The following is a 25469-nucleotide window of genomic DNA, read 5'->3' on the forward strand; positions in this document are numbered from 1 at the left end:
TTATTACTATTCTATCGTAATAGACTTACATATAAGGAAAAGATTTGATCGAAATTCATATAATTCCTAATATTTTCATGATTTGTCAAATGTAATTAGAAATGTACGTCTGTGTAGTCAATATTTTAGGTATAGTAATTTATGTTTTTATAAATTAGTATAATTTATAAATTCCTGATAATTTTAAAAAATTACAAAGTTTATATAACACAAAGCAATATACTTTTCCCCAATAAACTTTACCACAAATTTGTTTTCTCCCATTGAAAATAAATTACACTCTAATACTTATATTCTGGGAACACGAATCAATTTTTTCTTAAATTTATTATACGTTCAACTATAATAAATTATTAATTAATACTGAGTACAATCTATAAAAGTAATTTATTTTATCTAGAAACATATTTCATCACACATTTAAGAAGGCATTTTAAAATTGTACAATTATATACAGTATATTTAATAATCAAAACAAACTATACAAGATACAAACCTCATAATATATGTTTTGAGATTTGAACACTTTAAAATCAATGTATGTTACAGACGAAATTCATTTAGAATAACTATTAATTTACTAATATATTATTACACATTATTTAGTGTAAGGATCTAAGTTATATTTTTCTTGTAACTCACGAAAATGATCCATTTGCTCTGTCAATGTTTTATCTTTCGACTCTTCCTGAAGCTTCGCATACTCAAGCTCATCCTTTATGTTCCTTTCTATCACAGAGCGTCTGCTATACAGCGAGTCGTTTCTTGTAACCATGTAACTAAGAAATCCTTCCATGACCAAGATAAATATAACAACTGTAAAGAGTCTTTTCATAATTCGTATAGATTCTTCGTTCTGACGATAATCAGTTGCTTTTCGTCGTTGCCATTGCGCATTAGCTCTATAAACCAATTATTTATACATTTACAAATATTTAACATTAATAATTGTCATAAAACAAATACACCTATAATATACCTTCTAAATTCATAACTTCTGTTTTGATAATAATGGTTTTGATAATGGTTTTGATAATTGTTTCGACGAAAAGGGTTTTCGTCATAAACTACATCATTGTAATTTAAACTCCTATCATATTCATGTCTTTTGTTCTTTTTACTCAAAATTGTATAGGCTTCGTTAACCTTCACAAAATCTTCATGACTTCCTTTATTGCCAGCATCAGGGTGCATCTAATTGTAAGTAAAAAATAATGTAAGTACAAAGCGTTTTTCCATAAATATTTAAAAATTTCGTCGTTCGAATAATCTGAAAAAAAATAATAAGCAAATGTTGTTTGAGATTTTTCGTGACGTCTTTCGAAACAGTGTTGTGAAGCACTGAAGCTGTTAAACAAAATGACTCACTTCTTTCGATAATTTAATATAAGCATCCTTTATTTCTTTTTGCGTTGCATTTGGAGAGACACGTAATATTTCATAATGACTATATTTAGGTCTTTAAAAAACAGAAAACATTTAAAGGTTATTCGTAAATTCAGTAAAATATGTGGTACTTTCTACAATTCTAACCTGCGAGAAGAACTATAATTTCCGTAATTACGAATTATTATAGGTATTTTGAATTTATAAGCGCGAAAGATATGTGCCATTTGTTAAAAATTCTTCGTGTATTCATAAATTCTCCAAAATATAACTAACAGAATACAAACATCAAAATATAACATACATATTATAACTACTTTGAAGCGTTAGTCAACTGATGAAAATTCAGAATTGTATACTTCGTGAACATGTCACATTCGTATGAGAATGATCATCATAAATTTTACATAAATTTTTCTACAATATTCATCGTAAATGCGAAATAAAATAAGGAAGTCAACGAGTAAGTAGTGATAAAAATTATGGTTTATATTTAACTCATTTCAAGTCGTATTTTTGTTACACGACGCTTGCTGCATTTCATGCTTATACCATTACTCGCCCTAATACATAGCTACGAGTACCGTGCTTCCGCGGGAAGAAGGCACAGCGTGTTTACATCCCCACTCCTATTCCAGTTCGTTGACTCACAGCTATTGGTCGAAAACGGTGACGAAGATCGGTGACAGCCAATCAGCGGACTGCAGGAAGAGTAGGGATGTAAATACGTTGTGCCTTTTTCTCGTGCAAGGATACTGTGCTCAGCTGTCCTGATGTCCCGCGGGACGGCACAGGGGCAAGAGGAGTTGGACCGCCATTTATCTATCTCGCTCCCTTGCTCTCAGACAGTCCACATGTGTATGTAACTGCCACGACGAATAGCGAACCAGAGTTCAATGTGTACGTGGGAATACGTGTACCTCTTCCGCTTTTCTCGCATTCCTGCCACGGGCCTTCAAGCCAGCGGAGTACAGTACAAGTAAACTATTGCATTTTTTTAAATCATTAAAATACTTTATAGTGATCAATATTAAAAAATGGTTCATTTCGTGAATTAAATATTTATTAAAAACCAAATTCAGATTTTATAATATAGTAACAATTCTCATTTGCGTTTGGTGTATAGTATAAAATATATTACAATATGTATACAGGAAACATCCTTAAATGTATAAGATAGGCCTCAAGCCCAGCTCGATGTCTATGCATATTATGCTTGGCATATGTCATTTATGCATTATTTATTATGCGTATTGTATAAGCTCTAGTATCATAAAAAAATTGTAATGTACATTGATTTCATATTGCATATCTTATGTACAAATTGTACGCTATGACAATTAATTATAACATAGATTTTTATCATGAGATGTGAGATTAACTAGTGATGTAAAATTTGTAATCTTAACTTACAAAAATTGACATTATCGAATGTTTTGTTATTATGCAAACAGCGGCTTGCCATTGTACATAATGCTTTAAGAATGAAATGCATTGGCACAAATAACCTTCGTCTATGTTTTATATTAATTAAAATGTTCAATTTGTTTCATACTTTTAAACGTACAAGTTAAAACAAGAATTAAAACTTTAACTATATCTCTATACGTCTCTAATTTAAAAATTTTTGATCTTCATTTATAGCTCAATTTTCAAGAAGATCGTAAATTTATTCAAAACTTTCTATAATTTTAGCTTGCAACTATTTATATACAGTCTTCTTAAAATTCAACATGTATATTTGCTTAAAAAATAGCATAACTTACTCCTTTGTCTCACAACTCGTGATAGTGTCAGTTTGTGGAAATAAAACTTGTTACTTGCTAGTAGTAAAATATATACATATTCGTTATTTCTTTTACTGCTTTTAACAATTTAAATACGAAGGCAAGTTATATTATTTTGCAAGCAATCTGAACATTTTCAGGATCACTACACATTCAGAATGTGCCTACTCGTTTTTGTTTTCGTATAATGGAACGTTTGAATATTTCGGAAAGTCTACAGCGTCCACGGGATTTTTTACTTTGAAACTAGGAAATAAACCCGTCATACTAGTTCGAGTATTGTAACCTTTAGAGTAACCATCCCAATGATTTCCAAGAACTTCGATCAGATCTCCCACTTTTAGCTCTATTTCACCACTTTTCCTTGGCTTATGATCCAAAATAGCCTGATGAGGATGTGGATTTTGACCACCGTAATAGTAAATATCATCGAGTGATGTGAATCGATTATAAGCATCCGGATAATATGTTTGCATCAACTCGTACGCCACACGGCATACTTGAGAACTAAATGTGCATACTAAATAATCGCATTCGGACAACAGATGTATGTCTATAATTATTCCTTGTAAGGAAGAATCTGAATATCTTTTCGCGACCGATGCCGTTTCAGCTATTTCTGGATCACCTATTATATCATAATTCGGATAACGATTCCTCGCTGTTGTAATTACTTTTGGATCATCACTGGCCAAAAATACCCTTTTTACCTCTGGTTGTGTTTCAAGTTCATTAAAATACTGTTCAACTTTTACCATATATTCGTCTATGTCATGATAAGCAGCTTCAGTACCAACTTTATCCGTTCTTCGTACATGTATTCCAACAATAGGCTTTTTAAAACCAAGTCTTTCCTTTGCGTAATCTAGTGTTTTTTTCACATGTTCTTGGGGTCGCATTAGATATTTTAGAACTTGACCTACCCACCATACTAATGGATGCCCATGGAGTTTCTCTAATCTGGGAACTAAATCCGCGGGCACACTTGGCGGTTGAAACCTTGGTTTCGGAGAAACATTATCCACAATTGGCAAGGAAATTACTTGCTGGGAAGAGTCACCAGGCCAATTAGCATGAGATATTCCAGTCGTAGATAGACACGTATCACTGAGCGGCTTAAAAACAGATTCCCAGCCATCTTTATGATACCTCCAACCTTTAGATTTAATTATTAATGTCCGTTCTGTGCCATAAGCAACCAAGAAACAATACGTGATGTGATGAATCTGAAATATATGAAATTTTTAATTTTAATTTTTCATACAAATTTTTTATTTCATATAATACGAACATATTTATTTACCTGACATCCAAATCCACAACCTTTGTTTAAACTGCACACTAACTTTCTTGCTTTACTGCAATCGCTAGGATTTTGTAAAGACCTTAAAAGAATAGATATTAGTGTATTGGCTTTATAAGTTGATAACAACACAGGAGACTACCATTACCTAAATCTTCTTTGCACAAGGTCAGACAAGTCTTTTGACTCCTTTTTACGCCATTCATTGTAGCCATCTGCTTTTATTAATTTGTCAATGTCTGTTGTGAGGGATCTTTTATGATCCCAAATATTCTCTAACATATCTTGTATTTTCTTTTCTTTCTGCTCGTGGCTCAATTTATCAAAAGATTTCTTAAGTTTATTTAGTTCTGCGCTAACATAATACCTATCTCAAAAATTAAAGTACTGTATATAATATTCCTATTGTTTAAAGCAGATGAACAATCTATGTTTTAGATATTACACTTACCAGGTTTCTTGTACGTTATTTCTTATCCTTCGTCGTAATTCTTCGTATTCTGAAGAAGGGACACCGTGTTTTACTTTATCTTGCCGATCCAACAAGTCGTCGTAAAGTGAAACCTTGTCAAGTTTTTCATGTATAGAACCTAAATGATCTCCTTGAATGGATTTTGACCTTTCTCTGGAAATTATGTTATCCTGTACAACGAAAAGGTCACCAGGCTCTTTCTTTTAAACTTCAGATATATTTGTTTGCTTTTATGATATCTTCCATGGACTTACCCTAGGACTATGTTTTTTAATCCCTCGTTTTGTCTTTTAAGAATTTCAAAGTCATTGACCATTTGGGCCAAACGTTGAGCATTTTCTTTATTTGTAGGGCTTTCGCTATCAGACATTAAACTGTTAGTCTTAAAAATATGCGATACTGATATAATTAGTACCAAAAGCCATGTAGCCAACAATGCTATTCCTACTTTTCCTAACCAACCAGGCCTTCCTGACCAAAATGTTGCCATTTTATATTGTGATAGTAGGATTGTTGTATTTAATGTGTAGCATTACGACATCTATAATTACATTATTACTATAATTATCTAAATACCAAAAAAAAAATTGTATCATGTTACAATATTCATTATTTATTTCTTGCATTAAGCGGTTTATCAATATACAATGTGAAAACAGTTTTACGGTAAGAATTATTCTCGATAAAATAGACATGCACAAAATAATGTAAAATAATTCAAAGTTAATGACTAACTTCCTGTTAAACGTATCGAAAGAAAGCTAATAACAACACAGAAAAGAGCCAAGTATCGGTAGTTGTCAAAAATTTCACTGACATAAACGCTTCGATATACAAATAATAACGTAATATCGGGGAGATGGGCACAAAATAATCTTACCAAGTACTTCAACACCTCTATTAGAGTCTTTCAAACACGCGATAAGAAACATTTGTTATCATCTAACGCGGTCATAGGAACGAGACCTTTTATATTAAATTGACAATTTGATCTTTTTCATATGCAGCTACAGTCATTAAACATTTCCTCGCGTGGCAGGTGCTGCTAGTCTAAATCACAATTCTTACGTACGCATTATGAAGGGTTCGCACTGGACAGTTACGATAATTTTAACCAATAGCTACACTTGCTTGCAACGATAGACCGCGATCATTAGAAATAAAATTGTTCGCTCGCTTTAAGAATCCATACAGTAACTAGTTACAAGTACGTATATAATATCGTAACGCATACGAGACACCCTAGTGTCAAGTATTACGTATATGGATGTAAAATATTTTGTAAAGTAAGCAGCTTTATTAATATTTACAGAGCGGTTAATGGTACATGGAACGTTACGAATACGAATAACTAATTTTAGAACGTAGCTTTTATATTAGATGGCGGTAAAAATTGTACGTTTGATTTTAGCATGTAACATCACTATCTATTCGTTTCGTGCGCAATTCTGTCGTATAACCTAGAATCGTGACACACCGTGCACGGCGCAGTGCGAATTCTGAACGGACGATTAACGCCGGGCAAAGTCTACGAATTTTTGTTGAAACACTGTTACAGTGCTATTGATGGATTGGTTATCGTGGTAAACGTAGATATTAACGCAAGGAATCGTAAACAGGACAAGCATGAAATTGACAGAAATAACGTATTGGTTCTGCATTGTGTCGCGGTATTTCTAAACGCGGGTTGGTTCTTTCTTTGCCCGCCTCTCTCCCCGACCCCTAGACCCCTTCCGAAAATCGCGCAGCATCCTTGCGCGCGAAACACGCGTATGCCGGTGGACGCACATTGTGTGCCTGTACTTCGTTGTACATACCTGTGAATAGTGTATTTTAAGCTTTAGTTTTACAAGATGAGTGCGTGAAAAACCGAGGCGTTCATAGTAACCGCGAAGAGTACGAATAATTCCGAATCGAACGGACGGTATATCGTTCAACTGGTCGCGCTGTAGTCATCGCGGCGAGGTAAAACTTGTACCGTGAGTCGAAAGAGCACCACCATTAATTGTTACCCGCTGTCGTTCCGCGAAACGGATTCGCAACGATCGGTACACCAACGGCACAACGGATCTGAATTTTGCGGATCTTTCGGTTTCTTCCCCTCTTTGTTTTCCTACCCCTAATTCCCTTCCGTTGCCCGTCGATGAACAAGCAGTTGTCGTTTTTTGTATGTTTCACTTTTTTTTCCTTCGACATCCCCCCAGTTTCGTTGGTTCGTCGCCGGAGCAGTTGTGTCGATTGGTAAAACCCGAGAAGCCGCGTAGAGTAGAGCCGAGTTACATTCGTTCGACGATTCTCTTTGTGTTCTCGTTTCGTTTTTCGTGTCGTCCGGCAGTGTTGTCAAAAATCCGGCAGCACCGCTCGCGGCCAGCTGCCATTGCTGTACTCTGTCTGGCGTTCTCGGTCGCGGCTTCGCGATAAATACGTTTTTCTGTGGTGATTGTCCCCGTTGCCGTCGCCGTCGTCGTCAGCATCGTCGTCGTGGAAACAACGGAGATGCCGCACTGTTGAGAGTCACGCGTACGGAACATGCCCGCGACACAGACGTAGCGGGGCGATTCTACCTTTGGCTCCGGACGCCGGTTCTGAGAGAGCTAACCTTCACAGCGAGGGCTCTTCTTATCTGTCGGATCGTCAATCGTCGTGCCCGTGGCAGCGGTACAGATTGACAGAACGATGAAGTGGCTCGGTGCGAGTAGCGCTGGTGCTGCGGGTGAACCGGCACCTTCCGTGCAGTTACACCATCCTTCTGCAAACGGACATATACCCGCGGTATGCATCTATTTCGATATTTTTTATTTTTCCCCTCAGATCGATACGCGCTCGACGGAAAATTTATTATCACGGCGAAGATTTTGCGTGCGATTCATATATCATAACCTATCTCACGTGTCTCGGAGACAGGGAGATTCTCGTTTTACGGAACGTCAATTTAGAAATTTATCGTACGGTTATTCCGTTTCATTGTAATTCGTTTCGTTTAATATACCGGCGGTCAATGTAGAGGAGTTCTATTCTGTTGCTGAAACATGGGAAAAGAGTTTTTCTATTGTGCATATGCATGGGTATTGCATATGCTTGTGCTTTGTTTGATCCATCATGGCAGAGTATTGTATAGAAATGAAGATGTTTTGGTTGCATTCATTAAATTGCTTATTGCAGCGAAATAGGAGTAATGGTGTGTATATTGTTGGTCTCTTTGTAGTCCTCCAAAGCAATATATATATATATATATATACATATATTATGTATCCATGCTGTAAAGAATTAATTATAGAATTTACATATTTGTATAAAGAATAAATAAAACAACAATGTGTATATTTGTGATGAATCAAGTAATTGTATCACAATTTGGAGTGTGTTTATTAATGCTATGTTATCACGAAAAGTATGTTTATCAAATCCATGTATTTTGCAATTTTTTATAGACAGTTATAACGCATTGATTTAAGTTTATCCATGACTTTGTACATCAAAATTACTTATGCAACATACAGTGTAACATAACAGTCCCTTTTGTTTGTTATCGATAGGATGCAGAGCAATGCGGACAAGTAATGGCTGGTGGTGATAGTATGCGTATACAACCTGGCCAAACACATCAAATAGGTGTAAGCAGAACACAAGATGACGCAATGGTGGGTTACGTGTTCCAACGACCCACAGAACCAGAATTTAATGCTCAGTCTTCAAGTTTTCAAACGAAACAAGCTCCACGAGCTTGGGCACTTGCTGATGATGCGATTATTGATAATGTAAGTATGTTAAGAAATCAGAATGATAGTGCATTAAGTCCATTTTGAAGAATGAGAAATTATATATATAGATAGTTTAATAATAACGATTTATTGTTATAACTTATAGAATCCAGAAAAATGGAAATATCCCATTACTAAACTGAGTGTACCGCAGCAGAATCAACCGCAACAATTAGGACTGCAAACTATGAACAATGTCCATCTACCTTACGAGATACATCCCATGCAACTTAAAGTGAGTAACTTGTTATGAATGTATATTATCATTAATATGAAAATTAGCAACAAATCAAGTTTATTCCTGTAGAATTATTGCGACAAAAATACATATTTTTAATTTATCAGTTAAAAGTAATTCATTTGTTCGAATCAAACATTCAAATAATTTTCATCTGTTAAAATATTTTTTAGTATTCTAGTATTAACAGTTTCATTTTATTGTATTTATGTAGAGTGGTGCACCTGGAGCAGAACATTTAGTTTATCTCAATAACCAAATGACAGCACAGCAACAAGTTGCACTCTTTCATCATCAGCAGCAACAACAACAGCAACAGCAGTTTAGAAATGGACAGGTAAGCACTGTTATTATTCGTTATATCGGAAATATTTCGTGGTATAAATCAAATATCTATTGATATATAGTGTTATCTTGTTATACCTTTCGAAACAACAAGATCAAATAATAGATCAAGTATAATTTACTAGATAAATGGAATTGATATTTGTACATCTAAGAAAAGTTTACAAGCAGATGCTTTATTGTTTCTTCCATGAGCAGAGATTTATCCAGCTCCAATATTTTAAATATATGTGGTATTTATTTATATCGCTACATATAAAAAGAGAAACGTGTCTCCGTGACGTATTCTCGCTCCAATTTAAAAATTAACAATAAGTCTTCCATATTAACGATTTTCGAGCTTCTATGGCTAATATCGAGACGCCAATCGTTTCATTGAGATATTAACGTAAATCAAACGCTTTTAATATTTACGAGAGATCGCCTTTAGAACTTGTAACACCAATCGTATCTAAGTACGCCTACGTCGAATAAGCGAGGTTAATAGATTTGATTGAAGTTGGACTTTATAAAAGAGTAAGCTTCAATCTCAGCTATACGCGGAAAAGAATTTTATAATTTTAATACTTTAATGTACGTGTCAACGTACGAACAAAAGTATTTCATAACCTAATATTTTTAAAGCCTGATAAACAAGTATCTATATGATGTATGTTTTTCCCTTTTGTATGCATCATTAGCAGTATTAAGAAATATTTCGTTTTTTTATTATTAGACTTCGTATTGATTCGTATCATCGTATGAAATTGTTTTCATCTTTCAATAATAATAATTCGTTCGTGTTTCGATTTGTTACGTTAATTCTTGTTCGAAGATTCTGTGTCTAATTAGGATATGTCATTGACACTGATGGCAATGACTAACAATCGGACAGTTAGAAAGTTCAGTCGATGTGTTGGTCCCACGTGCAAATCGTGTCAGGGCCGAAATTCGGCGGTATAGCAAATTACAAACGTTTCTAGCGTGTCTCAAGCAGGCGGCCTTCGTCGCTTTGGAAGGAGTTCGAAATAAAAATTTGTACGTTAGAAGGAAAAGAATACACTTATCCTTGCCACTCTTTTAGATATGTTCTATTCTATACTTTTAATCAATTCGAGGAATTTTATGGGCGAGATAGCTGAAGGTACACATACAGTATAAATATTAACTTTTCATCATCGTAATAATGTAACGAGATTTACAGAAGTTCAAATAGCGTTACGTTGCACGTTATATTGGTTCAGAATTGCCCTTTGTGTTATTAACCCTTTGATTACGGTGCTCATCGACTAAAAAGCGACTGCTGCATGTAACATTGTAGATGCAAAAAAAAAAATGTCAATCGAAGATAAAAGCAAGAGTAATTTCAATTGTATGATAAACGGCGTTCGCAGTCAAAGGATTAATTTTCTCTGAAATTGAAATAAGAAATAGCATTTCAATCCTTTGTTTCATGGTAACATCATTTTGAGTCGAACAAGATATCGATTTGGTCGAAATTAAAAAGACAGAAAAAAAAAAAACGTTTCGTCGAAAGTGGCCAGGTACATTCAAGCGCGATCAAATTTTCATCCGGTCGCCGTGAGAGGTCGTAGAAACGCAGAAAGTAGAAGCTAGGGGAACGACGATTGGTCGACGGTGTTCGCGAAGCGAATAGTGATTGGTAGAGTCCTCGATAGAGGGCGCGCCGTTCGAGCGTCGTTCTTTGTTTCGGTTAGGAGGGCAGTCTCTGTCGAAGAGAGAGGCCGGTTAACGAAAAATTAAGGAGCCGAGACAAGTAAAGAAGACCGTGACGACGCTAAGCGTTATTTTAACGCCCGATAACGACGCGTCCCGCGATATGCCAAGACGGACGTGAATCTAGAATCAAGAACGCGGTAATCGACTCGCTCCCCCCTGTAAATAAACGCGTATTCGCGGAGTGAGTGTGCAAAGTGCGCGAGAGGAGAAAGGAGGTGGCGGCGGCAGCAGCAGCAGCTTCAGCAGCTTCAGCAGCAGCGGCGGCGGCAGCGGCGGCGGCGGCGGTGGAGGAGGACGAGGAAGAAGAGAGAAGCATAGGTAGCGGTGGCAGCATCGAGGCACACGGAGGTGTCGAACTGTTTGACAGGCGGCCGAACGCTTTTCTTTCTCTCTCTCTCGCACTGTCGTCCGTAGTGCCGCGATTCGTATTGTTCAGCGGCGGTGTGGTGTGCTCTGTTCGCGAGAGGTCTGTCTGCCTATCCTCCGTGTTCAGAGAGGAAAAACGAACGTGAAAACAACCGGGAGTGGTGTGTATTATATTCAGTGCCGGCTGAATCGGTGTCTGCGCCCTGACGCCGCGGTTCACGTACGATTGCCGCCTTCTTGTTTCCCTGCAACGCGTCGTCGGTATTCTACGAATCGCCTCCAAGATAGCCTCGTCCACCGGATAGTGCGTGCAAAAGAGTGTGTGTTGAATTTCTCGTTCGCGTTGTTGGTGTACCACGGGGTTAACGGTGAATCTCTCGGAGGTGACGCGCCGTGCCGAGGGTACCTTGGAGACGGTGGAGAGTTTCGGTGTAGGGTACGGCCAGGGAGCGGGCACGAGCACAGGCGACTGGATGAAACCACCGGGGGATCTTTTCCTTTACTGCGACATGAAGGATTTGGGGGCCGACATGGTATTTATTTTCTATCAGTTTGTTTATTGATATTGTTTCTTCTTTTTTTTTTTTAACTTTCGTCCGCGTCTTGAATCTCGACGACGAGAATTGCGACTTTTGTAGGTTATGTTTCGATCATTTTTTTTAATCCACAACTGAAACCTCCATGTTTACGAAGTCCGCGAGGGACTTGACACTCGTCGAGATCGTTGACGTTAGAGACGTACGGAATAACATTCTGTTTCCTTTTCTTGCGAAAAGAGCAGTCGACTCATTAGTGAAATTTTTGGCGGTATACCTAACCCTTTTGCTGGTGATCGTATACGTACGAAGTGACGCATTATATTTATGAGAGTATACTTTCGTTTTGTGTTGCTTTCGGTTCTGTATCTTTTGTGAGCAATAGCAACGAGAATGCTTTCATTTTCTTTACATGTAAACGCAATAAAAGCTTTCGAGATACGAATGTGATATGCCATGCAATCTGTCAAGATGTCTTATCTTTGTCATTTGTCGAACTTGGGACGTTCTCGTATCGAAGGTAATGTTTGTCCTTCGTAATGAGTAAATTTATGTGTTCGCAGTCTTTCTGTATTATTAAATATCTATCAATAGTCGATTTATCCGAACTGAACGATTTAATCGTTATTTTAATAAAGAACAAGTTGAGAATCGAGATAAATCACATGTAATTACTAGGGAAGTTTCTAATTATTTCAACAATGGTTTTTTTCCCTTTACGTTTGTTTTGTTTTATAAATACACTTCACTGTGTGTGTTTTGCTTTCATAAATTCTCATTAAACGCGTTGTAGAATAGCTGTCAGAGCCGTGAGTAGAATATTTGTGCGAATGCGGTCGCACGGAGGTGTCACTGATAGTTATTCAGCCAATCAGGTCTTCGAACTCGGTTAACCTTGTAACATAACAACGAAGTTACTAGTGTTGCCTTGCACGTTAGCGATGAAAGGATGGTCGACTTTCGTGCCACGTGTGTTTCAATCGAAATGTTCCGAATCTCGGTCCCGCCTTATCGTTATTGAGTAACTCGAGCCGAAATAAACAATTTTTCTATATATAGAAACGATATATAAAAATTGCAATGGTTGAGGAATTAATATTTATAGCATAGTAGATGCAAGGGAGCAGTTGCAACCCTTTTTCTCCCAGGGTGCGCCACTGAACATCTCAGTCCCATGGGTGTTAAGTTCTTGTTGACTATGCAAACGCGTCGCTGCGTTCGACCGTAGAAAAAAATATGTATTTTTTAGACGTCCTGGCTGAACCTTTGCGAAGCTCTGCATCCCCCAACGTTTCTACGGATGTATTGTTTACGTCCTCGAATTTCTGTCCGGTGAGACACCCGGAGTTCTCTCCTTTTACCCTCTCTTTCTTTCTCGCAGACTGTCTGTCTCGTTTTCGCACGTGCGCAAGTAAAGCGCGGAGGTACGAGAGAACGTTCGCGTTGTTTAGGTTAATGTACTTTCGCACGAACTTAGAACGCTTTCCGCTGGGAGTGTATAAAACGGTATTGCGTCTTCGTTATCACCAGGGAATCGTTTCTTCCTTTTTATTTTTGTTCCCAATTATCAATCGGTCCGTTTGCCGCGCGATTTCGATCGTAAATCGTGCGTTTCGAATTTTCGTTTCGTTTCGAAGGGGAGGTGCTTCGTGTTTGGGCCGGTGCCATTTAAATTTATACGGCTTTGTGTTTCGCGTACGTTTCCCCCTTGCTCGTGGTTCCCCCTTCGGGCACGCCTAATCGATTGAAACACTGTCAGGGTTCCCTATGGGCAACCGTGACACACGTGAACGATGCGTGTGCTAAAAAACTCAATGGAAGTTTGCCACTATATTTAGCGTAGCGCGTCTGACGTGTTAGTTCTGTCGCTTCGATTTTTAGTAAACAAACATGATCACATTCGATGCCGTAGATGCAACATTTTGCGTAGCTTTATTTCGCAAAAGCAAGACGTTTCCTAACCTAGACCTAACCCAATTGTTTTTGCCATTTCATATCGGTCATTTTACTTTTATACTGTTTTCGTTTTTACTGTTCTCAAGATTAGGTTAATAACAGCGTATAATTATACATATAAGTTTCTATTTTATCGTTATTTGTTTGTTTTACGTTTTGGTGGAGGGGACGTTTCTAACCTAACCCAATTGGTTTTGCCATTTCATATCGGTCATTTTACTTTTATACTGTTTTCGTTTTTACTGTTCTCAAGATTAGGTTAATAACAGCGTATAATTATACATATAAGTTTCTATTTTTTCGTTATTTGTTTGTTTTACGTTTTGGTGGAGGGGACGTTTCTAACCTAACCCAAACCTAACCCAATTGTTTTTGCCATTTCTTATCGGCCATTTTACTTTTATACTGTTTTTGTTTTCTCAAGATTAGGTTAATAACAGCGTATAATTATATAAGTTTCTATTTTTTCGTTATTTGTTTGTTTTACGTTGTGTAGAGGAGACGTTCGTTCGAACGACCGTCACTTGGAATAGTCGATCGTTCTACCTTCGACAAAATTGCAAAAAACAAATATATTCATTCGCGAGCCAGATACACTGTACTGCGTTATTCTTGCGCCAATATAAACGGCAAATAGTGCCTGGAGGGATATCGATTCGCGTGAGTCACTCTATCTCCTTTTCTAGTCACTCCGAGGTTCAGGGTTGACCTTACTTGCCACAAAATGGTTTTCAATTAGCCTCGTCATTCTCGGTGCTGTCTTTCAGGATTCGCGCACGCACAAAGTGTCTCGTTAAAATAGTACACTTTAACGGCTCCATATCGTTTCCCTCGTATCGTTACCTTTTATATTTTATCTATTGTTTGCCCATTAGGTTAACCTGTATATACAGGGTGTTCGGTCAACCCTGGGAAAAATTTTAATGGTAGATTCTAGGAGCCAAAATAAGACGAAAATCAAGAATAGCAATTTGTTGATGGAGGCTTCGTTAAAAAGTTATTAACGTTTAAAGTTCCGCCTGTAGAGCGGCAACCTGCGAACAGCTGCGTACGCGCTATAGTGGTTCTCACTCAGAAAACTGTAAGGCTGTCGATACGTCTGTTAGTAGAGTTTCTCATGCTGAGTGAGAACCACTATCGCGTGCATGCAGCTGTTCGCAGATGTTCTACAGGCGGACCTTTAAACGTTAATAACTTCTAAACGAAGCCTCAATCAACAAATTAGTATTCTTGATTTTCGTCTTATTTTGGCCCCTAGAATCTCTCATTAAAATTTTTATTTCTTCCGTATATACACATGTAATAATAATATTGAAGATGGGCCACCTTGTTGGCCCACATTTTGGGACTCTCTCTATAATTGTTTGGTTAAACTTTGAAGAATTAGAACTTCTTCGAAAGGTAGGCCGACGCTAATACAGAGATTTGACTTAACGATAACGTTGGATGCGTCGTGTTTAGTATTACATGTTGCGTTACAGCACAAAAATATCGAGTGTCACCCCGTTGCAACAAACTTTCTCTTCTCGAGTCGACGGTAACAGATGGTTATGGGTAGTTATGCAGTTTACGCCTACGGTTGGCGAGCCTCTCCGCGATAATCGTTACACAAGATCAGTGTCGCCTTTTCAATTATCAACCTAACCGATTTTTCGATGCAATAAGTTGCAAATAAATCGACAAAATTTTACGAACATCGACAATAAAAAATTTTTAATTCTATTAAGGTGAAAGAAAAAAGTATTGGAGATCAGTGCCTCTGAATCATTTTTATAGACGTAACATGACCTAGAGAGCATGCACATCTACGCGTAAATAATTTTCTAGAAATAACGATTTATGTTCTACTGACTCAGAATCAAAGAGTAATACATGCATTCGAAACTGATTTTTGTAAACCAGAATTTCAAGCTGTCAGTCGTCTATTAATAATTTTTTAATGTCATCATACGTACAATTTTCTATCATTTGACTTTTTAGCTTAGAATCAGAAGTTATTCGATATACAGGGTGTTCGACCTTCCTGAATTTTTTTCTCGAAACTGAGTAGGATTTCGGGGATATGTCTATTCACAAAAAATGATTGTAATTGACCCCCTCAACCGAAAATAATTTTTTTAGAACGATTTGAAATTTTTTAATTTTGTCGAAAAATTTGTCCATCTTCTTGAATTTTTTTCTCGAAACTGAGTAGGATTTCGGGGATATGTCTATTCACAAAAAATGATTGTAATTGACCTCTGCAAACGAAAATAATTTTTCCAGAACGATTTGCAATTTTTTAATTTAATTGTTAATAACTTTTTAACGAAGCCTCCATCAACAAATTGCTATTCTTGATTTTCGTCTTATTTTGGCCTCTAGAATGTCCCATTAAAATTTTTCCCATGGTTGACTGAACACCCTTTCGATTGAAATGTACAGTATTAAAATAAACAACATCCGTTCAGACGTCTGTATTTTCTAAATCGATTGTCATGTTTCTTGAACTGAACAAGGAATATCCATCAAAAATTTCGAAAAATCGTTCGTCCCTGCTATTTGGTTTGCTATGTTTTCTTTTCGAGAACGATAAATCCTTTCGAGATCGTGTTATCTTTTCGTGAATTATTGCACGTTTTATCGAGGTGCCGTTCAAAATGGTGTTTCTTTGGATTTGGTGCACGGGACGCGATATTTTCTTTCTCGAATGTTAAAATTCACCGCAAAAAAAAAAAAGTAAACAACCCTCCGGCTAAATATTCGTTCTTGAATCACGGCCAACGTTATGGTTGGGCTACGTTGCTTGGCGACTGCATGGCTGCTAAGAAACTATACGCGCCCACGTTATCGTGTTCTATTCGCGATAAAAGAAGAATGAAACCAGTTTCCGGTTTCTCGAGTGACGTCATTCCCTTGGAAAGAGGTGTTCCGCAACATTATAGAAAGGGACATCGAAGGGACGAAATAATCCCTTTCCCAGCATCGCCAACGGGATCGAAACACGCGAAAAAGCGATTCGCGTACCGTCGAGAATGTTTATTGACATCGCGTTATATGTCAGTGAACTTATGCAAAGCGCCATCGATAATCGATAGTTCGCCGCCGTTTCGAGTCCCGACTCGAGGCAAGTTGGGTTCCCCCTATTATTTAGAATAATGAATAATAGTGCAACGTTGCACCGATAGTAGGCGAGACCTGCGATCAAAGCAACAAATTTTAGTCATTTTTTCTCCTCGATCGTTTCTCATTTCGCGTAACACAGTATGCTGAACGAAGCAGCTTCTCTGCAGGTCAATCGAGATTTTGCTACTATCTGGAATTAACAATTTCTTTAATGTTAGTCATTTAGCAAGAGAACAACGAGTTTCAGTAATTCAATTACTTTAATTAATTAAACACGGATTCATTTTATCGGAGGAGAAAAGGTCGTTTCGCAACTTTTTTTTTTTTATCGCAAGAGTAAATTGCGATAAATTTTCGACACACTTCCCAGAATATGATTCAAAACGCACGTCATTCTCACGCGAATGGTCAACGTAATCCCAAAATATGAAAAGTTTCGTATGATACAAATTTTTCAAAAACGTATTTTCCACGATCCCATACCTTATTGAAGGAGAGATCTGGAGGATAATGGTGTTTAAAAAAAAAGTAATATTGCGACCTGTTTGTCTCTGTTAATTTTAATACGAACTTGAACGATATTCTCGATGCAGAATCGCGTCGTCGGTCATCTCGTGTCGTATTCCGCGGATTGTGTCATAAAGTGACGTATCGCGTCGTGACTTGTCGTGACGTGACGCGTGCGTGTCGTTGAACCTGATCGCATCGGTTACGCTCGCGGAATCGTCATCGGGGAACAGCAGTGTTACACGAACGAGGAGAAATTCATTTCCATAGGTCTTTCCGTACGACCACGACCGAGTCAGCTGTGTCGTAAGATAAGATTTGCCTATCTTGTCCCCGTTTGCAGCAATTATTTCCTTATTTTATTTGCTAAACAATGAGTTACGTCATTTATGGTACATGGTATTTGACGCGACTGGACGCAACTGGATCTTTAACTCTTTTGGAAACCGCCATTTCGATGCTTGAACACTGGGGAATGGAAATTGATTTCTCAGGTTGTTCTGCGTGTAAAAGTATTGGGGTTAGATAATCGAATGGTGAAATTAGTTGCTGTTACCGTTATGGAACACGCACAGTACAGGCGAAAGAGTACATAAAGGAATGTTTTATTAAGGAAGTTGAAGTATCTTGTTAATTATTACTTTTATATGCAAAATAACCGAAGGAATTGATACGAGTATATAATTGTATTGAAAGAAGAAAACTGCTTACTTTATTGCATCATAACAGAAACGAAAAATAACTGCAAGTATGTAAATTTTACGAGTGTTAATATCGTTCTTCTGCAATATCGAACAGGATCTTTGAATGTAAAAAATTTTACTCGTCACGATTGCCGAATCACTTCTTGATCAAAAAGTTCATAAATACTTGAAAGTTTCGATTATACACTGGATGAATGAATTCTTTTATATAATAAACTCCCCAAAAATAGTTTCAAGAAAGTAAATTGTCATTCCTTTATCCACACTGTCTCGACATGTCCGGACAGTCTAGACATAGGACCGTGAAGGGTTAATTATAGCAATGGCCACTAATTAAGATTTCTCCTCCAAAAATATGGAAGCGTTTCGAATACTCGAAGTTAAATGATATTTACAAGACATTTTTCAACGAATCTCGGTATTAGTAAAATAAAATTAAAAAAAGAAAAGCAATGTAATCGCCATCATCGATCTGCGAATTGGATTGTAACACTTTTTTGGTAGCTCTCGTCGAGGTCCGGAATCCGTGCCTTAATCTCGTCTAAACTTGCGAAAAAGGAGTCTAATAACAAACTAGGAACCATCCCCCTAGCACGGTGTTCCGTAATGCGTGGCTACTGCGCACCCGTTCAGCCGATGCAGGCGCATGTGCACGCACACGCACGAACAGGGTCTAGGAGACGGAAGGGTAGAGACGGTCGAGGGAGAGATGAAGAGAGAACAACAGGCAGGGTTCGCCTCCCTCGTGCCTGACGCTGATTCTCTGCGAGGACAGTGGCCGTGACCCGCGGCCGAGGGGCCTGGGGAGGGGTCGGTGGCCCCGTGGCAGTTTAGCGACGACGTCCACGCTGCCGCTCTCGAGTGGTGGGGGGAACCTCGTGGGTGTGCAGGACGGGTGGGGAGATCGGTGCGCAACGCGCGGTGGGGGCAGCCGCGTCGAGCGGTGGGGGAAGCCGGGTGGAGCGGTGGAGGGCGCTGGGTGTCTGGTAGGGCACTGCTCAGGGGTACTGGGAGCTATAGAGGACAGCCGTTGCTCTTCGTCGTCTCGTCTCATTCTTGGTTTCGTTTTTTCTCCCTTTCTTTCGCCCGTTAGCCGAACCTCAGTCTATCGTTGTTGCACCTTTGTTTGTCCGGCGCCGCTTGTCCTTCTCGACCGTAGCCGCGGCCGTGCAAAAGCGCTTTTGCTGGCTAGCCGGTTCGAAGGGACGGAACGACATCGTCCTCGTCTATCGAACGCGAGGCGACAACGTCGCGCATCGTTTCGCTTCTTCCCGCCGTCTCTTTCCTCGTGCCCTTACTTTTTTCTTCAATTTTCTCTCCTCCTTCAGCTTTGTCTTCGCTGAACGCACAAAAGTTTTCGCTGACCGGTTTCACAGGGGATGGAATGCTACCGTTCGCGCTCGCCTAACGAACGGATTCAATGCACCGGGGATTATTATTATTTTATCCGTGTCTAGTTCTCGGCACGCTGTTATGCAACTGGTAGGAATTTTTGCTGTCGTTGGGAAACGTTCGAGGGACATGTTTCGGGGGTAAGCGCCGCGCTGTCTGCCGCAGTTCCGTTACCGAAAGGCACCCCTTGCCTTCCCCGCCTTCGCGACCAGATGCTTTCGAGACAAAGATTCTTTCACCGAAGCAACAGCGCGTCTGATCGATAAACGTTCCTCGATATCCTTTATCGTTTCAAAGAACTCTGACACCCGATCACTGGCGCGACTGAAAGTCGATGCGTGCCCCGACCATTCAACCATATGCTCTACGTCACGATCCTGTTCTGCCCCCAGGTCCAGTTGTAAATTCCACGAAAGTTAAATAGCTTCCGGCTATCCGTCTTCCAACAATTTTTACGGCATTACCTACGGTCGATGGAAATAGTTTTGGGCCGGGCTGGGTGTCAGTAAATCATCGTGAAAAATTTTACTTTCTCGGGGACTATGTTTCTATTTTATTATGTAATGATATGGTAGAATAAGAACATTATTTATCTTTGTTTTTTTTTATAAAAATTGTTCGCGTTATATCGTGTAAAATCAATGCAGTGTTCTCGGCCCACGTACAAGTAGCTGTAAATGGGAATCGTGTGTGTATTCAAATGAATACACGCGGCGCCTTGGACCCAACTGGACACGAAAAGAGCAAATAAGCATTCCGTGTTTCGAAACCTCGCGAAATTTCGAATAGGAGTTTCGCGTTGGTCTTTTCGTCTATTATTCGCGTTAATGGGTTAAACATTTCTCGGCCGTCGAAACACGTATGTATGTATGTATGTATGTATGTACGACGCATAAGAATATTCCTATCAGTTTGTCCGTGGAATCAAGTCCGGACCCCTCTTGGTTCTCGTTCGAGGAACGAGAAAGCCGGCGTTGAACGTTCTCTTGTTCGTTTCGCATTTCGACCTCTTCCCGTCTCTTTCTCCCTGTAGTCGTGCTTAACGTGCAAAAGCGTCTCTGCCGGCCGGCGACGCGGTCGATACTCACGGCGTATCGCCCCTGGTTGACCGAGCCTTACCCTTACCCTTACCTTACCAAACCTTCAGACGTATCCTCGTTCATCGTTACACGTTCCGTTTTGCGTCTCATCCTCGTGCGTTTCCGAACCGTAAATGCGTAGTCGCCTCTCCTCACAATTTAAAGAGATATCACCGACACATTTGGGTCCGGTATCTCGCGATGTTAAGGCATCTTGTATGATCTGTTCTCCATCGTCGATTCTTAGAATTTCTGTCGCTATCAATGGTATACTATTTATAAGATATTCTGTGTAGTTGCACAGGGTGAATCGGTGGTATTAATATCATTATACATTGGGAATTAAGGAATTGTGGTTTAACACGTTCATTGTCAGATAAAAACTGTATAATCTTCTGCATGATTACATAACCTAAAATTTTTCTAGTATCATAGTGGTAAATTTTGTCAACTGTACAGGGTGTCCGACCAACCATGGGAAAAATTTTAATGAGAGATTCTAGAGGCCAAAATAAGACGAAAATCAAGGATACTAATTTGTTGATTGAGGCTTCGTTAAAAAGTTACAGAAACATTTCCGGCCACGCAGTATATTTTCGGTAAAGAATTTTTTTCTCTAAAGTACGTAGGAATTTGGGGGTATAGCTATTCACCAAAAATAATTGTAATTGACCCCCTCAACCGAAAATAATTTTTTTAGAACGATTTGAAATTTTTTAATTTTGTCGAAAAATTTCTCCACCTTCTTGAATTTTTTTCTCGAAATTGCGTAGGATTTCTAGGGTATGTCTATTCACCAAAAATGATTGTAATTGACCCCCTCAACCGAAAATAATTTTTTTAGAACGATTTGAAATTTTTTAATTTTGTCGAAAAATTTGTCCTTCTTGAATTTTTTTCTCGAAATTGCGTAGGATTTCTAGGGTATGTCTATTCACCAAAAATGATTGTAATTGACCCCCTCAACCGAAAATAATTTTTTTAGAACGATTTGAAATTTTTTAATTTAATTTTATTAACTTTTTAACGAAGCCTTTAGATATACTCATATGGTCGTTAAATTCTTTTTATTAATAGAAAGGAATCGATAAATCCATTTTTGACTAAAAGAAGACTGTAATAAAATACATGCTACTATTTGGGTTTAAAAAAATGTTAGATTTAGGTCAAAGGATATATTGTTAGTTTGTTTTGAGTTATCCACATTTTTCATCAAAGATTTCTTTCTCTTGCGCTTCTCCGTGACGCCCCTCGATTTTAAGATTAGGGGCGTGACTTCCAACTTTGGGAAATCATTGGTCGAGCGCTTTATCTTAGCCCCCTCCCTCCGGTCGCGTTGACTAAACAGTTCGCCCGGTTGGAACGACGTAGGTACTAAACAGGGAAAGGGTTAAACTTGTTGGGATATATGTACTCAGCTGGTTCGCGCACATCATCCTGGTGTAGAAGCCTCGCGTATATCGAGGAAAGGGCGCTGTAAATCCGACGTGTATCGCGCGACGTCGTCACGCGATCTTTGGGAATTTAGCAACGTAATGCTAGCGATGTACAGTACGTTCGGGCACCTCGAAATCTTAAGCAGAATTAAGCAAAATTCGCTGCTCAGTCCCGCCAACTTTGGCCAGGAATTTTAACAATGTAGATTCTGTCGATTTTGTCTCTTTTTTAGTAGTAGTACGTAAATATTACTGTATATTTGCCATTAAGTGGCAATGTTTAACGACTCCGGAGGAGAGAGTAAAACTGGCTCGTTCGAACGGCACGAAATGCGAGTCGAATAAAAAAAAATGTGCCGTAAGATGATGCAAACGAAGATTCGCTTTCCAACTTGACACGCGAATCGCCAGAGTTGCTCTTTCTGCCGTGTGTGTTTTCTCCCGTGGGATTTCTAACCGGTTTCTAGACTCGTGTAACTCGTTCGATTTTTTTTTTTCTTTCATTTTTTTTTTTTATGTTCCCTTTTATCCGCCGATTTGTCGATCTAGGTGAAAAGACGTACGAGTCTCGCTGGAATCGACGCTTGAGTTATGCTCTTTTTTATCCTCTTCTGTTCTTTCGCGATCGCCGTAAGCTTTCACGCGAACGTTCCTTTTTTCTCCTCGTTGTTTGCACAATCCACGCGCGCTGAAATATTCGCGAGCACCGTCCGGGTTGCGTATTTTCGTTTCATCAAATTTCTTGTTCGATCTTCTATTCGGTTATCATCGAATTTTATCCACGGCCAGTATCGAGCTTTTATCGAACGAAAGCTCGCCAAATCCGATTTCTCGATGCGAAGTTAATTTTCAAAGCAGTTCTTCCGATTAAAATTGTTCGAACCATGGCCACGTACTCTATTTTTGTGCCCCGTTTGTTTCGTAATTCCTCAATTTCTGAAGGATAATCGATATTTGAATAATTAAAAACTGTACGTATATGTTTGGTCATTGTGGCGAGTAGAAGGAATACGTTTAACGAAGTTAACAGTACCTACTTGCCCTATGTGCGGCAACTAGCCAATAAACGTTTATATTTGATTGAGTCAAAATTGAGTCAAAACATCAGTAAATACAGGGTGTTCGGCCAACCCTGGGAAAAATTTTAATGGGGGATTCTAGAGGCCAAAATAAGACGAAAGTCAAGAATACCAATTTGTTCATGGAGGCTTCGTTAAAAAGTTATTAACAATTAAATTCAAAAATTTCAAATCGTTCTGGAAAAATTATTTTCGTTTGCAGGGGTCAGTTACAATCATTTTTTGTGAATAGACATATCCCCGAAATCCTACTCAGTTTCGAGAAAAAAATTCAAGAAGATGGACAAATTTTTCGACAAAATTAAAAAATTTCAAATCGTTCTGGAAAAATTATTTTCGGTTGCGGGGGCCAATTACAATCATTTTTGGTCATTACACATACCCCCGAAATCCTACCCACTTTCTAGAAAAAAAATCGGATAGGTGCTGAAATTTTTTGGCGAAAAAGAAATTTTTCAAATCATTCTAAAAAAATTATTTTCGTTTGCGGGGGTCAATTACAATCATTTTTGGTCATTACACATACCTCCGAAATCCTACCCATTTTCTAGAAAAAAATTCGAGTAAGTAGACAAATTTTTCAACAAAATTGAAAAGTTTCAAATCGTCCTAAAAAAATTATTTTTAGTTGAAGGTGTCAATTGCAATCATTTTTGGTGAATAGACGTACCCCCGAAATCCTGCGCATTTTCGAGAAAAAAATTCAGTACGGTCGGAACTTTAAACGATAATAACTTTTTAACGAAGCCTCCATGAATAAATTGGTATTCTTGATTTTCATCTTATTTTGGCCTCTAGAATCCCCCATTAAAATTTTTCCCATGGGTGAAAAGAAATTAAGAAAAATGGTTAACTTGAGATTTCGGGACTTTTGCGTCGAGGTCTCATTTGTAAGAAGCGTTCTTCCCTTCTTCGATAAACCACTTAACGCATTTTGCTTTCTCTACCAATGAATAAATCATGGCTAATGCCTCGATTAGACGGTAGCTTGTCTGGTCTTTTTTCGTTTTCTTTTTTCTCACGCGGAACGCGTAAAACGTTTAACCCTTGCACTCGATGATAATGAGCATGTCTGCTCGTCAGATCGATAATTAAGGACGGAATATGCTTAGTGAAAATTTACGATTACCTTTTTTACTGCGAACAGTGATCAATGTAATCGATTTAAATACTAAAATATTGAAATGAAAATTTCTAATGCGGCTAATTACGAGTTTGACATAAAAAGAAAACTCTGATATCACTGTTCCCAGTTTAGTTAACATTCGCGATGGTCTTTCGTCTTCTCGAGATCGTCGTATTATTAAAAACAGATGTTCGTTTACGCGGTTGCATATTTATACTACACGGATACGGAGTTAATCGGGATTTTCGTGGTATGACCTAATACACCGATAAGAATAAATTCGCGCGAAGGATATCCGCTTACGTCGCGCCGTAGCGTAAGATATAATTAACGCGTTTACTGGTGCACCGCGAGTGATAAACAGCGGTCGTTTGAAACGCGCTGAGCGTCGAGACACACGCTGCACACCTACACGGTGCATGACGCACGTGCTATTGTACGTGATATCGCCGGTGTGATCGATAAAATATAAATATCGCGTGCACCCTCGAGACGGGTCTGTCTTCGCCCCGCGGCGACAGTAAAAATCTTGGCCTTTCCTTTTTGCTTCGCGACGAGTCCCGCGAACGAGGAAAACCGCATTTTTATTTTATCGAACAGCGAGAAGGAGTCGAGGGTTAATAAGCTAATCCTCGAGTTATCCGCTGGAACGAGCCTCGATGGGAACGTTTATCGGGGATTCGCGTGAATCGTGTGTCTCGTGTTACGCGGTGAATAGTGCTCGACGAGAAGAAAGGGCTCGAAAGAGCCCCGGGGCCGTGAATCGAGCCGATACATCCGTTTAACGATCCACAGCTGGCTTCGGCGACGATGCGGATGAAAATGCAACGAGATCTCGTTGGCTATCTCGTAACCGTCACATCGTCGCGCGTGCAGTTTACCTGCATCTAGGTTCCCGCAATCTGTGGACGCTTTCCTCTATATATCCCCCCCACCACCTATATCGTTCTTGGTTACGTCACTGACCTCCAGAGTTAGGCGAGGTCGGGCACTGTGCAGCGGCAGCGCTCGGGTCACCGCCAAACGGATTGCCACTCTCCGTTTTCGATTCGAATCTCGTGCAGTCGGTTTTCCCGCCGAAACGTGGCGCCACCGTCGAGAACTCGAGAAAGGAAGACCGATTCCTCGATACTTCGATGTTTCAACCGTTGCTCACGAACCATATTTGAGCC

At 38.9% G+C, this 25469-nt stretch overlaps 3 protein-coding genes across 8 annotated transcripts in view; 1 reads left to right on the forward strand and 2 right to left on the reverse strand.

The window, feature by feature from the left end:
* Window positions 1-9: 9 nt before the first annotated feature.
* LOC143351565 (uncharacterized) lies at window positions 10-1917 on the reverse strand. 2 transcript variants are annotated; one of them, XM_076783235.1, is made up of 4 exons: window positions 1538-1917; window positions 1369-1463; window positions 980-1194; window positions 10-902 (listed from the first exon to the last, which is right to left on the reverse strand). In XM_076783235.1, exons 1-4 carry the CDS (start codon window positions 1611-1613, stop codon window positions 599-601), a joined length of 690 nt encoding a protein of 229 aa, XP_076639350.1. In that variant the 5' UTR covers window positions 1614-1917; the 3' UTR covers window positions 10-598. The 2 variants fall into 2 exon arrangements, with proteins under 2 accessions (XP_076639350.1, XP_076639349.1); XM_076783234.1 differs by having other exon boundaries at window positions 1369-1459; window positions 1534-1910.
* A 521-nt stretch (window positions 1918-2438) lies between these two features.
* Fuct6 (alpha-(1,6)-fucosyltransferase 8) lies at window positions 2439-6326 on the reverse strand. 3 transcript variants are annotated; one of them, XM_076783209.1, is made up of 6 exons: window positions 6021-6326; window positions 5203-5489; window positions 4928-5101; window positions 4625-4843; window positions 4477-4558; window positions 2439-4399 (listed from the first exon to the last, which is right to left on the reverse strand). In XM_076783209.1, exons 2-6 carry the CDS (start codon window positions 5436-5438, stop codon window positions 3338-3340), a joined length of 1773 nt encoding a protein of 590 aa, XP_076639324.1. In that variant the 5' UTR covers window positions 5439-5489; window positions 6021-6326; the 3' UTR covers window positions 2439-3337. The 3 variants fall into 3 exon arrangements, with proteins under 3 accessions (XP_076639324.1, XP_076639323.1, XP_076639325.1); XM_076783208.1 differs by lacking the exon at window positions 6021-6326 and adding an exon at window positions 5829-6009; XM_076783210.1 differs by lacking the exon at window positions 6021-6326 and adding an exon at window positions 5684-5803.
* Window positions 6327-6626: 300 nt separating this feature from the next.
* The window catches only part of Pum (pumilio), a 176037-nt gene continuing 157194 nt past the window's right edge, over window positions 6627-25469 (forward strand). For 2 of the 3 annotated variants that reach the window (XM_076783181.1, XM_076783182.1), the window contains exons 1-4: window positions 6627-7720; window positions 8485-8706; window positions 8816-8944; window positions 9162-9284. In XM_076783181.1, the coding sequence (XP_076639296.1) occupies window positions 7625-7720; window positions 8485-8706; window positions 8816-8944; window positions 9162-9284 (570 nt within the window). In that variant the 5' untranslated portion in view covers window positions 6627-7624. Of the gene's footprint in view, window positions 7721-8484; window positions 8707-8815; window positions 8945-9161; window positions 9285-10779; window positions 11911-25469 lie in introns of those variants that run through there. The other variant, XM_076783183.1, reaches the window with a different exon arrangement.

This window comes from Colletes latitarsis, chromosome 2 (genome assembly GCF_051014445.1).
Source record: "Colletes latitarsis isolate SP2378_abdomen chromosome 2, iyColLati1, whole genome shotgun sequence".
In the NCBI taxonomy this organism is placed as follows: Eukaryota; Metazoa; Arthropoda; class Insecta; order Hymenoptera; family Colletidae; genus Colletes; species Colletes latitarsis.